We start from the raw sequence: 16,881 nt of genomic DNA, 5'->3' as shown, positions 1-16,881 counted from the left end.
CCAGTCTTTGCTACTTATTACAAACAATCCTATACTGTATAACCCAGCACATATGTCTGCAGGTATAGCCTTAGGATAAATCCTCAGGAGTCTTGCAAATACTTTAATAATATCTTCTAAAAGAATGTTCTGAGATAGTGTGACTAGGTTTCCAAATTAGAACCTCGGCTTTCCAGGCATTGACTCTTGCATTCCACCAAGAGAGTAGTTCCCCATTTTTCAGCTTGTCAGTTATGCCTTTATGTTTTTTTCCAATAAGGAATTAAAAAAAAATTTAATCTGCTCTCCTGCAACCAACCATAGTTGGCATATTGTTTTAAAAAAGAAGAAAAAATAGACTAAAATGCAGTTGAAGCGTGCTCCAGTTAATGAATTGCAAGCTCTAGAAAATACTTGATTTTTCTTCATTCAACGTGTAGAAGCATCTCTAGAGTGAAGTCTCAGATGGGGATGACAGGTTAGAAGGTGAGGACTATAGGGTGTACCCTGCCCCAGCCAGCTCCCAGTGCTACCCCAGCCTCAGGGCCAAATATTCCTTGGCCATTTTTGTTAGCATTTCTTTTCATTTCTTTTAGTAATTCTTCATTCTCCCATAGTTGCTTTTGAAAAACAGGTTTATGGTTTTGGTGAAATGGGTAGGTTCGGTCAATGTGCTTTATAACTGGGCCATGTAAAGTAAATGTGCTGTTTTTATACTACCCCCCTCCAAAGACTTTTTCTTATTTGTTATATTCCAGGTATATAAGACCAGGATGGAAAAATTCTAGGACACTTAATTTACATGAGCTTGTTGGGAGAACATTTATGGATGCAGAAATATACACAAGTGATGTGGCAATGAGAGCTGCCCTTTAAAAAAAAATCTCTCTCTCTCTATATATATATACACACACACCTATATATACATATATATATATATAAAATTTTAACTATATCTATATATGTATCTATATCTACATCTATATCTATCTATATATTTGAAGAAGCTTGGCCACCTGTATTACTATCATTATTGGGAAATAAAATTATCTTTCCACATAGTACTTCTCTTTAGTTTGGCTCCATGTAGGTGGAGGTGTTTTGTTTTTGTTTTTGTTTTTTTATAATTATACCATGAGACAAAGTGTTAAAAATAAACCATGAAGTTGACAAGGTACAGCAAATAGCCATCCAGAAAGCTTTTCTTAGCTCTAAATCTTTCTCTCTCGGGAATCACAAAAACTACAAATTGTAGAACTGTCTAGTTTCTGTAGAGTGTATAGTCCCAGCTGTAATTGAAGTTATCTTACATTTTTATTTTTTATTTTAAAAAAATTTAAAAAACATTTTTATTTATTTATTTGACAGAGAGAGAAAGGGCGAGCACAAGCAGGGGGAGCAGCAGGGAGAGAGAGAGGGAGAAGCAGGCTCCCTGCTGAGCAGGGAGCTCAATGCAGCACTTATCCCAGGACCCAAAGATCATGACCAGAGCCAAAGGCAGAGGCTGAAGGGACCGAGTCATCCCGATACCCCTATCTTACATTTTTTAAATGTCTCACATAAAGATTCTACAACCTCCCTTTGGCCATTACCTTTTTTCCCCCTGAGCTGGTAAGACTTGGACTCTCTCTTTAGACTATAACCAGAATTGTTGTTCCCTACCCTTCCTTCCCCTCTCTTCCCCGCTTCCCCTCCTTCTTCTTCACACATTTATTCTTCCATAAGAAAGTTAGAACAACTGTCAATTTTTTAAAAACTTCTCTTTGGATTTTGGTTGGCACTGGGCTTTCCAGGTAGACAATTGTATCATATATAAATAATAGTAAGTCTTATTCATATTTTTGTTCTTTTTGTATCAGCAGAATTTCTTCTTAAGTGAAAAGTAATACATGCTGAAATTATTTGTTCATCCAATCCCTGAGTATCTGTAGAGAACATCCATTCTACTGACCACACTCTCATTTTGTTCTGGGGGCTATGGTCCTCCCTTACTCTCAGTCCCTGGACTTGGGGAAAAGATTGATATCTACAACTTCCCCCACCCCGATTTCAGGGGTGAAACATATAACCTTAGCCTAGGTCATCTAGTATACCCTATTTCTCTTGCCACAGTAATCCATTCTAGACCTAGAATATTGGTTCTGAATTTGAACCTAGAGACAAAGTACTCCATGGAGTGGCTTGCATCCGTATTGGGTACATGAAGACGTTGCCTAAAAATGAAGCTAATACTGAAGATGCTGAATTTAGAAATGAAGAGAGAGAGACCAAATCCTAGGTCACCCTGTTTGAGCCCTAGATCAAACTTCACCTGAACCATATCCTCTAAATTATTAAGTTACATGAACCAATAAATTAATGTTTTTAATTAAGTTAGTTTGGATTACATTTTTCATGTTTAGCATGCAAAGGACTTTCAGTTGATGCAGTTATCTTCTAACAAAATTGGGCAAATTAAACTCATGTTGTTCCCATGGTTCGAAAAATTACATGATTTCCCCAGCTAATTCCCAGACTCCTCTCTTCTTGCACTTGGAGTGACTCTACCATTGCAGCATACCTGTCTAAATCCCAAGCCAGAGTCTTCCACCCCTTCCCCCAAGGACTTCTCCAGTTCTGAGCTTAAACCCAGCCCACTGGTGAAGTTAAAGAAGGAAGGGAACAGATGGCAACCTGATTCATAGTGCTCTTACAGGGAATTAAGCCAATTTATTTTGGGGGTCAGTTTCAGTTCAGTTTCAGCAGTGAATGAAAGTTGTTTGAATCCATTTCTGGTTCAGTTCTGTAATCATCTGCAGTAATCCAAAGTTCTTCACAAGAGAAAAATATTTTGGGGAGTTAATATTTGTTCCAGTTTTAGAAAACTATGTAACGTGGAATCAAGCACCTGTCTTATTAGGCCTTCTGTGCTAAAAGAAGTAGCATATGGGCAGGACAGGGAGGCGATTAATAGTGTACTTAATACTAAAATAATCAGCCTAGGCGGCCTCCATTATAAGCAGTGTTATAAAATCTACTCCTTGGATTTGCTTTTAATATTCTCAGTCCACATCAGAGCACACTTTGAAATATCATATCACATAGTATTGACCAAATTATTAAAATATTGGTTGAAACATTTTTTGAAATTTTTGCCTCTGTTAGAGGAATACATACTTTATAGGTGAAACATTTACGGTCTCTGAAAATTATTTCTGATTAGTGTGACATTATGTCAGTATCTTAAGGTGCTTAGACTTAGCAGTATTCATGAAAAATGTACTGAAAATCTAGGCTCAGCATAGGGAATGTTGTCAATGGTATTGTAATAGCATTGTATGGTGACAGATGGTAGCTACACTTGTGGGAGCATAGCATAAAGTATAGACTTGTTAAATCACTGTGTTGCACCCCTGAAACTAATGCAACATTGTGTGCCAACTACACTTCAATTTAAAAATATATATATATATATAGGCTCAGAATATTCACAGGACCATTTTTAAATTGCTTCAGGTCATCTAATGGATATGTTCTGATAGGAAGCACTTTTTGTCTCATTGCTTCCATTATAAATACATATATTTTTATAGGTAATAAATATAAATTAAATAAGTAAGTAAAATTTGAAGACACAAAATGCTCAGCTTGTTCCAAAATATTTTTTTGGTGGTGGATTGTGTGCAAACAAAAAGAATGACAGATGCCATCCTTATACTTTACGAAAACACCTCTTGCTTATGCATGTGTAAGGAGGACGTTGGATTTGACAAGGTGCAAAGGGATGTCTTACAGATGGTACACATGAGGCCCATTAGGACAGGTCTTCCCAAACTAACGGAGCTGTAAAAGCAGTTGTCATGTGCATGTCTGCCACACCTGTTCAACAGAGAAATTCCCACTTGTAAATATGGTCTCCAGAATCAGAGCACAGGGCTAACTGAGCTTAGTTTAGTTTTCTGTTAGTCTGAGAGAGACTATGACCACCAAAATGGATTTCGTACCTTTTTGTGACTCTTCTGGGATTTTTACATTTTCTCTGGTATTGTGTTATTTAAAATTAAAGTTTAAGATTAAAATTGTTTTACTTGGTCCTTGAAGAAATAACCATAATTTATCTTATAACATTAAATTCATTGGCAGTGTGCTTTGGTGGGAATAAATTTGTGTTCTGCAAAAGGGCTTGGATATACAGAATTTCAATGCCTCAAATGATGTAATTTTCTATAATATTTAGCCTGCCATTTTTAGTTTGGTGTTTGTATAATAGGAGATTTCGAAGAAAAAGCTAAAGAGAGGCTAATTTGCTTGGTAGTGCTTCTGTTCTTTTGTTCTTTTAGAATCTAAAATTAACCAACATCTGCAGTGTCAACAAGGACTCCATATGGCATTCAAGTTTGTACTTTTCCTAAATAATGCATTTGAGGCAATATAATCTGAGAAGAATTCTGAGGTGATAATGAGTAGAATGCCTCATGAGTAGAATGCCTCATGTTGCATAGCACTTTATAGTTTCAAATGATTTAACAACTAGGACCTTGTTTGAGCCTCACAACAGTGTTAAGAGGTCAGGGGTTCAGGTGTTTCTTATTCTTGTTGAACAGATGAGAAGATGGAGGTCCAAAGTATTGAAGAGAAATGGCCATTGTCACAAACCTGGTGAGTGGCAGCATGAGAAGGAAACCCAAGCCATCTGGTATCTAATCACCCTTTCTACCGTATTACTAGGATCAAGTTGTTGACAACCCATTGTTAAAATAGCATGTTTTCGGGGCACCTGGGTGGCTCAGTGGGTTAAAGCCTCTGCTTTCGGCTCAGGTCATGATCCCAGGGTCCTGGGATCGAGCCCCACATCGGGTTCTCTGCTCAGCAGGGAGCCTGCTTTCTCCTCCTCTCTCTCTGCCTGCCTCTCTGCCTACTTGTGCTCTCTGTCAAATAAATAAATAAAATCTTAAAAAAAAATAGCATGTTTTCAGAATAATAGATCCCACAACAACTCTGTAGGAAAATTTTTTTTTTTTAAGATTTTATTTATTTATTTGAAAGAGAGGCAGTGAGAGAGAGCATGAGCGAGGAGAAGGTCAGAGGGAGAAGCAGACTCCCCGTGGAGCCGGGAGCCCTATGCGGGACTCGATCCCGGGACTCCGAGATCATGACCTGAGCTGAAAGCAGTCGTCCAACCAACTGAGCCACCCAGGCGTCCCTGTAGGAAAATTTTTAAAAATTACTAGAAACTAACATGTATTTGGTTTTCTAGAGTTTAATAGATTTCATTTGTTCAATTAAATTAACAGATGATTTCCACAGAAGTTCATCTATTTAACTCTTGTGATTTCCTGTTTTACCTACAAAAAAAAAAAGAGTTCCCACCAAAATGCTTTTTCTCCTTGTGATATTGTACCTCATAAAACTTTATTCGTCATTATCTAGAAAATCTAAAAACTGTTCTGTAAGAGATGTTACAACTGAGTGTTTTCTTCATAGTAATACATAATCATTTAAGTCAAACTGAGTTTTGAAACACTTCATTTTATTCAAGCTTCTGTGAATTTCTGCAACAGAGCAATTATTCAGAATTTCTGGGATAAGAAAAAAAGTAGGTTGAAGTTAAAGAATGTATTAGAAACATAGCTTGTGACTGAGACATAGGCATAAATTTAGAAGGAACCCATTTTTGAAAGCATAAATAATGTTATTGCCAATCCATACTTTATAGAAATTTCTAGCTATGTAATATTACCATTTCTACTTTAAAATGTAGAGAAATTCAATTGCTTCCATTTCTTGAGAGTTTGAGGCTTAAAAATTATGAATGCTGGCATTCTTGAAGAGGAACACTGTGAGTTTGTAATATCGAAAAGGCACTGGCATTCTCTTACATTAACAGGCAGATATATTTCCAACAAGTAGAGACAAAGGACTCTACCGGCATGAGGAGCAGCCAGCAAGAATTTTAATCAGGATTTGGCTCAGTCTGTACTGGTTCTGACTTTACAAAAGTGCATCTTCAGGAAGTACCTTTCTACCAAGTAGAAAGCTGGCAAGACACAACATTAGAGGTTGCTGACGCCAAGACAACCAGAGCTCACTCAAAACTTAAAATCTTGCCTCCCCATTTGTTGCTTGGATATGTCTCAAAGAATTACACGCATAAAGCAAGATTTAAACTTGATATTATCGAAAACATTCTTGTGACTCTACTCTCATACCTACTCTGCCCAGGATTAGTGGAATACACCAAACATTTTTGAAAAGGTCATCTAACCTAAGTAGAAAAATGTTATCTTTCCATGCATGAAAATACTTGGACATGAGAGCCATGAAGAAGATATGGGGAGAAAAGGACAAGAAGAACATTATGGAATGTACAAGTAATAGGGAGGAATTAGGGAGAGTTGGGGAATTTGGTTAGGAAAGCTTTAGGGAGGGGCGCCTGGGTGGCTCAGTGGGTTGAGCCTCTGCCTTTGGCTCAGCTCATGATCCCAGGATCCTGGGATAGAGCCCCGCATCAGGCTCTCTGCTCGGCAGGGAGCCTGCTTCCCTCTCTCTATGCCTGTCTCTCTGCCTACTTGCGATCTCTGTCAAATAAATAAAATCTTTAAAAAAAAAAAAAAAAAGGAACGCTTTAGAGAGGGGAGGGTTAAGTCATTAGAGTTGGTAGTAACTCCCATCTGGCTAAATTGTAGGAATCGGGAGGGAGGGGCCCAGGGGTGCTAGAAGACAGTTCGCATGATGGTAGCATTCAGAATTAACCTGACAGTGGAGAGACAGCAGTGCCAAGGCTGGGAGAAGGCCACAGTTAGGGGAAGGCAAGTGCCCAAGGGACCATGAGAACCCCAGCTGCACTTCTTTTTGCTTATTCAGTCAGATCCAGTTTTTTCCCCTTTCCCATCTCCACACCTCTGCCCACCCCTCGCCACTTAACCCCCACCACGAGAAAAATCTGTGTTGACTGGCCCCAGTTTGTTTAACTGAGTCCTCCTTCACCCAGTGAATGATTTGTGGAGCCTGGGGCTGGTAATCATTATTTAGCAGTGACTTCAGAATTAATCAATCAGAACTGGAATGATACAACTTTGTTCCCACTCCACCCACTCACAACCACAACCTTTTTGTGCTACAACGAAGTAACGTGGTCCCTTGGCTATGTTGCTGCTGATTAATGGACTGTTGGAAGGGCCAGTACAACTCCCACAATAGTCTAGTGCTTTTCTGCCAGATTGGCTTAAAAAAAAAAGGCAGCCGATCATGTCAAACCATGTTAGCCAATACCTGTATTGTCTCTCTGAATTATAAAGCACAACAGTACATCTCGTTCTCTGCAATTCATTATTAGAAGAAAGAATATGAGGAAGTATTAGGCCATGCTTGTGCCAAACGAGATAGCTAGACAATCCTGCACACTCCTGCACTGCCCATTGGAACGTGTCATTTGCACTCTGAGGCAGTCATGATAACTCTCAAAATGAGATGCAGTACCACCCTCTCTTCCGCTCCTTGCCTGGATGCTGCAGAACAGTGACCTTCAGAGGAGGTGGGTGGACATGGCCTTGCCAGGAGATGCTAAGCACCCAAGACTTAACTACCTAAACTAACTCATTAACCTGCCCCTCCCAAATCACCCACTCCACATATATCACCACCACAGGAGGAATTAGGTTCCCCAAGGTCACCCTAAGGGTGTCTGTGAACTTTGACTTCCTCCCTCCACAGACACCCTTAGGTTGGCCTTTTGAGGCCTCTGGGCTCCCGGGAAGCTGATTTCTCCTGTGTAAAAACATCAAGAGCCAGGAAGAATGGAACACCACATGATTTATCCCTGAATTCCTCATCCTGTTGGATATGCCCCAGGGTGGAGTTATTCTTGCTGTCACAAATAATTCAGTCCTGAGCAGATCAACATGTTTAAAAGAAGTTTCCAAATATGTCTAAAACTCTAGGTGCAGAAATACAAGTACCAATTAACAAGGGCAATTTCAAATAGAACAGAGGTTGGAAATTAGAAAAAGAGGCACAGGATATAGCAGAGGGAGCCAGCTCTTTTGGTAACAGGTTGTATGCCCTCAGTCATTATGCCTGTGTCTCGGTTTCCTCTACTCCAAAATAGACACTAAGATGAAAGGAATTTGGTGAGAGACACTTTTGAGAAATGGCGATTTATGTCCTCTCTCTGTATTTTTCCCTTTCCCTCTCCCATTCTGTCTGGCTTACGTGTTTTTACCTCAGGAGAGACGTGGGGGTTGGACTTCCAAGCTTTAGTTCCAAATAAACCCATGAGGAGAGGAGAGTTTGCGGTAACTTGTATTTTCCAGACTAAAAAGATCTGTTCTCCCAGAAACAGCAAGGATGTCATCCTGCTTCTTGGCAGTCCCCTTGCGATGGATGTCTCAGGAAGGCTGGATCTTTGCTGAAGAGCCCCTCTTTTCTAGAAATGCACTTTGGGACTTACTCATGTGGAGTAATGATGGCAAGGGCCTCCAGAGGTCCTGGCACTTCTTAAGATGCCTGGTCCCTGCCAGAGCACTCAGTAAGTGTGTAAAAGATACTTCCCACTTACCTGAGGGGGATTTCCTGTCCACCCTACAGCACAGGGGCTCCAAGTTTAAATTGAATTACATACGCTAAAAACTCTAAGGAATCATCAGTGGTAAGATGGCCACTACTTTAATTTGTGTGTCTTTATCATTTATTAAAACTAAGCCTAGACAAGTCTTAACACACTGTAGGAAATCCATTTTCTAGGGGCTGAATTCACCGAGGGTTTACTTTTGCCAGCCCTCCTCATCATTGCCTTTTCTGCACCTACCCTTGCTGGCCTCCATGTTTTCTCATTTGGGATGTTTGACTGAGAAAGGCTGGTGGCACCTTGAAAAACATCATGTGCCTTCTCCCAAATCCCTGCATATTTTCTTTAAAGTCGGAAAGGGGTATCTCTTATCCTTAAGTGTACATATTTAAGTTGTCTGTGTTGCCCTGAGGAGCAACTTCAAGTAAAAACCCATAGCCAGGGGACCAAGTCTGTGGTCAGCTTCTCTGGGAGCCATGTGCCTTCTTGAAGTTGTTAATAAAACAAATAAAACAAAACAAATAAAAATTGAAGATCTTTTATGCAATTGTCTTTGTTGTTACTGCTGCTGTCGGGTGAAGAGGACGTCTATTGCTTCAGGGCTGTGCCATATTTAGAAAGGGGCAAAATAGATCGTATAAATCTTTCCCCTTAGAAAGGGGCAAAATATCAGTGCAAGTGAAAACCTTCCAGGAAAGTCTGCTTGCTTTTGGGATCTCTGAAAGCACTTACTGGACATAATCTCATGTGTGTTTTTCTTGGTAGCAGATGTAAATTACCATGTTCTTCTAAGGCCATTTTCCTCCCATGGCTGGCTTTTCTCTTTAAATATTTTAGGAGGAAAAGTAATGTGTTTTCTGTTGTTTTGTGGTGGCGGTGGTGGTGATGATGATGGTGATGATGATTTATAATTTAGAGAGTCTATATTCTTGATTCGATCAAAATAATCCTTGAGTTACTTCATACTTCACTCCAAATAGTCTTTCTCAGAACTTGGAAAACAAAGTAAAATGGTACCCCCAAATATTCCCTTCCCTCTTATCTTTATGAATCCTCCCACAGAGCCAAGGAATTGCCATTCTAGGGTCTGAGGGGAGGAAGCCCCCCTCTAATTTAAAGCCTCCTGAACCGTATTACCTATGCTATTCAAAGAACTAAGTATTTTGAAAATTCTAGAAACAACAATGCAAACATTCTTCTCCCAGTAGAAACTACTGAAAGTAGTTATATGGTCTGTCTCTTAAAGTGGAATTTTTTCCTTCCATCTTAATTAAATGAGAAATAAAAGGAAGTCATGCACAAAGCTTTCAGAACAATGACTACAATATAAGAGATGTAGTTCCAACCAAAAAAGAAAAGAAAAAGATGTTGAAATATGGGAGCAAAATGAGGTCTTACTCAAGTAGTTTCTTATGCTTCAACCAAAAGCTGGAAGAATTAACAAAAGCTCTAAAGAAAGGTAGAGGAAAGCAGACAGTAGAGAAAAGCAGAGGACTGCAGAAAATAAGTGTGTAAAGGAATAAATTGAGTCTTGGATGATTCTTTACTAAAATATTTGCAAATTGCAGTTTTCAAATAAAATATGAGATTGAAAAAACTCATTTCCAGAAAAGGTGACAAAATCAATGTGTAAAAAAAGCCCATTTTGAACTGAGAGCCTTCAGAGAAGACAAGGTCAGCTCAAGGTCAGCTCTCTGGAGAGAAGTTGAAACAAAAAGCAAAGCAGCACAAAGGCATGCACTCCTTAAAAACCATCACGACTTGACTTTGTCCACCCTGTGTGACAGACAGCACTCTCAAATGCAAATGTCTTGGCCCTATGTGGTCTACTTCCAAAGGGAGATGGGGTTTAGTCCACTGTATTAGTTACTTATTGCTGTGTAACAAATATCTCAAAACTTAAAGCTCAGACGGACAACGCTGTTATCTCACAGTTTATTTCTGTCAGGAATCCAAGTGCAGCGTAGCTGGGTCCTCCTGCTAAGGGCCCCTGTCTCTTACAAGACTGCAGCCAAGGCCTTCGTCACAGGGGCTGAGAATCCTTCTCCCAGCTCATTCGGTGCCCTTGGATCGAGGACCTCAGTTCTCACTGTGTGTTGGCCAGAGACTCTCAGTTTGGTGCCATGTGTCACGTGAGCCTCTCCACGGCTCCCAACGCATTGCAGCTGGCTTCCCTCAGAGCCAGTGCATGAGAGAACGCCAAGAGAATGTACAAGGAGGATGGCAGTCAGTCTTTTGTAATCTAGTCTCGGAACTGGCTTTTGCAGTATTTTATTTATCAGACTCAAGTCAGCAAGACCAGCTCATACTCAAGGGAGGAGAATACCAGGGAAGCAGTATCATTGGGAACCATCTTAAGAGCTGTCAACCCCTTCAACTTATTTTATTCTTCACTTAATTTTATAGCATAGAAATAAGAGGCTATCATCTTCAAAACCAAAAATACATTCTTCGGGAAAAAGTGCTCCAGAAATCTATATGCCCATGGTCTCTTTTATTCATCAGTAAATGGCTTTATTTGTTTACATTATCTATATGGCAATGAGCAGCCCAGATTATCTTAGCCAATAGGCAAACTGTTTGAATAAATGAAGTAAATACTCATTTTCATGTTTCATTGGGATGCAAGCTCAATGAGAGCAGAGATTTTATCTTTCTTGTTCTCTTTTGTATCCCCAGTGTATATCATAGGGCTTAATATATAGTTTTCAACAAGTAGTTGGTGAATGAATGGCTTCCACTATATTTACTGTGGATCTGTTATGACATGTCAGGCACTTGACTTCACTTCTTTAGAAACTGAGCATCAGAAATACTTGATTTTGTACCCAAGAGTGGAAAGAATAGATTTTTATCACTTGGGATTTCCAAAAGCAGCCACAGTCAGTGACCATTTTTGTTCACAATTCAGAGTCTACTGAAAGAAAGGCCCATTCAATTTCCCATAAAGAATGTGGCCTTTTCTCTGTTAATAGGTCTTACCTGTGGTCTATCACTCATTTTTTGAGAGGACTATAAAGGACCAATATTTAAAAAAAAACTTAAACTAGGTTTAAAAAAATCATGAAAGTAAAATATGCACATACTTTAAAAACATATAAAAGCATATAAATTGACAAATTCTCACCCTATGATTCCATCCCTAGTCCCACCTCAACTGCAAAAGTAAGGAGTTTAACTATTTCTTAGATATTATTACAAGTATTTTTAACACAAATACAATGTGTGTGTGTGTGCATGTGCATATAAACGTGGGATCATCGTGATATTGTTCTACACTTTGCCTTTTTTCATTTAGTGATATGTCTGGGAACCTATATAGACCTATCTTAATTTTTCTTGGCTGCATAATATTCCACTATAGAGATGTGCCATAATTTATTCAGTGAGTTCCTACTTAACAGATACTCATTTCCACCACCCCACCAAACTTTTTACTTACTAAAAACAGTGCTGCAGTGGGCATACCTATACATATATCTTTGCATATTTTCGTGAGTTTATCTTCAAGACAAACTCGTAACAGTGGAATTGCTAGGCCAAAGGATATATATGCTTATTAAAGATAAAATACTTCATGAGTTCATTTAGATATTTCCAATTTGAATTTAGTACCATAGGTTTTTACAAGTATAAGAAGCTCAGAACAATAGTAGTAGTACTACCATCACCAATATGATCGCTCACAGTTACATTTAAATTACATATATATATATATTGGGGCACCTGGGTGGCTCAGTCGTTAAGCTCCTGCCTTTGGCTCAGGTCATGATCCCAGGGTCCTGGGATCAAGCCCCACATTGGGCTCCCTGCTCAGCGGGAAGCCTGCTTCTCCCTCTCCCACTTCCCCTGCTTGTGTTCCCTCTCTCGCAATGCCCCTCTCTGTCAAATAAATAAATAAATAAATAAATAAAATCTTTTTTTTAAAAAGTCAGTCTTTATTTTTATTTATTTATTAATTTATTTATTTTAAGTAAGCTCTACTCCCAATGTGGGGCTTGAACTCAGGACCCTGAGATCAAGAGCTACATGCTCCACAGACTGAGCCAGCCAGGAGCCCCAAAGTTACATTTTTTTCATTCGCTCTTTTCTTTTGCCTCTACTGTATATCTACATTGTCAGAGTATATAACCATTGCATACACTACTCACTCCCATCTACCCCTCACTTAATCTTGATTCTTCAAGTAGTTATATATTTAACACTGACCACTATTCTTGGTATTGATGTGTCTCTAGTCGGTTTGGGGCTTGTTTACTAGTAGATACCCAGGAAGTGTTCACAGGAACAATGTCTCCTGAGTTCTTACATGGCCATAATACTTTGAGTTCTTTGTATCTGAAGGTTGGTTTTTCTAGATATAAAATCATCAGCTCAAAAATAAAAATAAATAAAATAAATAAAATTTAAAAATCATCAGCTCACATTTAGTTATGAATCTTAAATATATTATTCTATTTTCCTTGGACATAAGTACTGTTGAAACATCTGATGTTAACCTAATTTTCTTTCCCTTTTAAATCACTGTCTTTGGAAAACTATATGCCCAAAGAGCTTTTTCTTTTTAAAAATTCAGTAACTTTATCAGACTATGTCTTGCTTTACATCATTCTGAATCAATGTGCTCAGGTACATGATATACTTTTTCAATATGTAGTTCTATTTTTTTTTCTTTTTAATTTCAGGGAAGTTTCTTGAATATTTTCAAAAGAAGTATTTGTTCTTTGGGTGTCTTCTTCAGGGACTCCCATTATTGTATGTTGGGTCTTCTTTGCCTACTGTCAATATTGGTCCCTTTCTCTTGATCCTTTTTCTTTCTTTTTTCATTTCATATAGATTTTAGAGATATTCCCCTCATTTTTACCTTATACTCATTTTAAGGTTTATTTGTTATAATTATTTGCTATTGTGTTCCTTGTAATTTCATTTTTACTTCTTTTTTTTTAATTTTAAGTTTTTATTTATTGTTAGTAAACATATAGTGTAATATTAGTTTCCAGAGTATAATTTAGTGATTTATCACTTACATATAACACCCAGAGCTCATCATAAGTGCCCTCCTTAATGCCCATCCCCCATCTACCCCATCCCCCACCCACTTCATGTAGTATTTGTCTTTTTCTGACTGACTTATTTCGCTAAGCATTATATATTCTAGCTCCACCCATGTCATTGCAAAAGGCAAGATTTCATTCTTTTTTTGATGGCTGAGTAATATTCCTGTGTGTGTGTGTGTGTGTGTGTGTATTAGTTTGTTATTCATTCATCAGTCAGTGGACATTTGGATTCTTTCCCTAATTTGGCTATTGTTGATAATGTTGGTAGTATCCAAAGAACTTCACCCAAAAAACAATCTAGTCAAGAAATGGGCAGAAGACATGAATAGACATTTTTCCAAAGTAGCATATGTCAAAACCTATATTTTTAAGTTCCATGCACAGAAGACACTGTTAATTGTTAAAATTTATTTGGCTTGTGAGACCTAGTTTCTCCTCACTGCACTGGCTACACATTAGCCAGAGACTGAGAAGTCTTTCTTTTTGTTGTGTTTCTTAACATGTACCATCCTGTCTTGATGACTATGGCTTTGTTATAATACTTGAAGTCCAGAATTGTGATGTTTCCAGCTTTGCTTTTCTTTTTCAAGATTGCTTTGGCTATCCAGGATCTCTTGTGGTTCCACACAATTCTTAGGATTGTTTGTTCTAGTTCTGTGAAAAATGCTGGTGCTATTTTGATAGGGGTTGAATTAAATGTGTGGATTGCTTTGGGTAGTATGGACATTTTAACAATATTTTTTCTTCCAATCCATGAGCATGGCATGTTTTTCCATTTCTTTGTGTCCTCTTCAATTTCTTTCATAAGTGTTTTATAATTTTCAGAATATAGATCTTTTACCTCTTTGGTTAAGTTTATTCCTAGGTGTTTTGTGACTTTTGGTGCATTTATAAATGGGAATGAGGAATTGATCTTATTTTTACTTCTGAAATAAATTTTTCTTTTATTTCTAATTCTCTTCTGAGTTCTGTCTCCTCATTTCTGATTTTTTCCTCATTTGGATTTAATGTTATCCCTTCATGTGTAACTTTCCTAATGTCTTTCACTTCATTTTGAAATGGTGGGTTACTGTTCTGATCCTGTTTAAGGACTTGCCTTTCTGAAGTGATTTCATTGTCTGTAGGAATATCATTCTGCCCCTTCATTTCTTTTTTTCCTAATGTTTCTGTGAAATTTGAACTTCATTTTTTTCTGTTGTTCATTTCTATGTAAAATTAGATTTCCTGAACTTTTAGAAAGAATCATGGTTTGGTTAGAGGCATGACTAAGAAGTTAGGAAAACTGACTTCATGGAGGTCCCTCTTGTTTTCGTGAAGTGCTCAAGAACAAGGTGGCTGGCTGGGTTCTCCCCATTTTTATCTGAAATTTCTCTTCTTTTGTCTCTCTTGTCCTAGTCCAGCTCAGTTCTGGTTTTACTCCCACAAGTTCCTCCTCAATGCGGGCCCTCTTGGAAAGATGCCCTGGCTGGTCAGTCTAAAGAGTTCATAGGGTTGACACAACTTCAACCCATTCAGTCCTTCTTACTGCGGGCTCCATGCAGTCACCCACCATGAAGTACAAATTTCTAGACTTAGCTGTTTTCATCACATTGACCCACCGTGCTTTCCAGTGAATACCTGCTGGCTGTTCTTAAGCTTCCCTGCTCTCAGAGCTTCTGGATACACTGTGTGTCTTCCCTTTGCTTCTTCTTACATAGGTGCTGATAATTTGCAGGTCTTGTGGCTATCCCCGTCTGTTTATGTTTGAAATTCATGGGGATACTTTGTCGCCTAGCTTTCCTATAAATATTTAAGGGGCTTTGGTTTTGCTGTCTAGTTATTCTATTTTTGTGAAGGGACCTGGGGAGATTTAAAGCTGTGCTGCTACCTGTTTCATCTTCCCCATATTCTCTCCCCGCTTTAAAATTTGGTAGGTATTACCAAATTACTTGAAGGATGATGCATATTCTGTGGACCCTTGCTTTAAATTAATAAGCTTCTGGGGCTCCTGGGTGGCTCAGTTGGTTAAGCATCTTCCTTTGTCATGAATCCAGGGTTCTGGGTTCAAGTGTCACGTCGGGCTCCCTGCTCAGTGGAGAGCCTGCTTCTCCCTCTCCCTCTGTCCCTCCCCCTGCTTGTACTCTCTCATTCTCTCTCTCAAATAAATGATTAAGTAAATAAAATCTTTTAAAAAATTGATAAGCTTCCTATTTCTAAACAGCAAAAGGAAAACAGTGAACATTCTGGGAGACGATATATCCTAAGCATTTTCATCCTGAACCATAAGTCTGCAGACAAGTACCAAAGAGCTTTGTAAATAGGAGCTGGTGGGATATTAAATTCTGTAGAAGATTTATAGAACCTATATGGACTGCTCTGAGATGATCATTGCCCCTGGAGGACATACTGCCTTTCAGAGGCCCAGTCAGGAGGAAGGTGCATTTGCTATAGCGTTCTTGGAGCAGAAAATGAAGATCTTCTCAGGGTCAAGCTTGAATATAAATATGTTGGAGGAATTAGTTTGGGCTTCTCTCAAGCCACGGGTCACATGTCTGTGTTTTTTCAGGTCTCCTCAAAAATTAAGTCAGCTGGGAAGGACAGTTGGTTTTTATTACATTCTTCTATTCCAACAGTCTTCTCATTAACAAGAGACAGCTTCTGACAGGGACTTTTAGTTATGTGCTAAAAAAACTCGCCTTTTTGGACCTCATATTTAGTTTATGTCTATACTGTAAAAACAAGTCCAAGGCCTCTAAAATTAGCAACTGGCATGGTACTGTCTAGTCAGTTAGTGCAGATATTTAAGGTAGAAAAAGAAAACATTCTGTATTTGACTTATCTTTCCAGACTGATGTGTGGATGAGTTCCTAGCCATTGACTAATTCCATATTTTAGAATATTAGACTTGGCAATCTTCATCCTTGTGCTTGAGTCAACATTTGTCCCTCTGAATTCTGTGTTCATTCCCAATTCAGTGAAATATGAGACCACCTGCTTAGTGGCCTGATCATGTAAGGGCAAAGATCCCACCTACATCTTTACACAGCCCAACTGGCACTGAACCTGTCACTAGAAAACTCAAGATGAAAACCTAGTAGAGAGGCACCTGGACAGCTCAGTTGGTTAAGCATCTGCCTTCGGTTCAGGTCATGACCCCAGGGCCCTGGGATTGAGCACCACATCAGGCTCCCTGCTTGAAGAGAGCCTGCTTCTCCCTCTCCCTCTGCTGCTCGCCCAGCTTGTGCGTACTCTCTCTCTTTCTCTCTCTGTCAAATAAATAAATACAAAATCTGAAAAAGAAAAAGAACACCCAGTAGAGGC

At 38.8% G+C, this 16,881-nt stretch overlaps 1 protein-coding gene across 1 annotated transcript in view; it reads left to right on the top strand.

Annotated features, from left to right (window-relative positions):
- PIGF (phosphatidylinositol glycan anchor biosynthesis class F) overlaps positions 1 to 16,881 on the top strand; it is a 95,532-nt gene that overhangs the window by 8,078 nt on the left and 70,573 nt on the right. Inside the window, exon 2 of the mRNA XM_032840325.1 lies at positions 4,563 to 4,617. Coding sequence (XP_032696216.1) covers positions 4,597 to 4,617 — 21 coding nt within the window. The 5' untranslated portion in view covers positions 4,563 to 4,596. The remainder of the gene's footprint in view (positions 1 to 4,562; positions 4,618 to 16,881) is intronic.

Source organism: Lontra canadensis, unplaced genomic scaffold (assembly GCF_010015895.1).
Source record: "Lontra canadensis isolate GAN:19392208 unplaced genomic scaffold, GSC_riverotter_1.0 scaffold112, whole genome shotgun sequence".
NCBI classification, from domain to species: domain Eukaryota; kingdom Metazoa; phylum Chordata; class Mammalia; order Carnivora; family Mustelidae; genus Lontra; species Lontra canadensis.
Note: the sequence above shows the minus strand (reverse complement) of the source record. Positions and strands in the feature narration are given on the sequence as shown.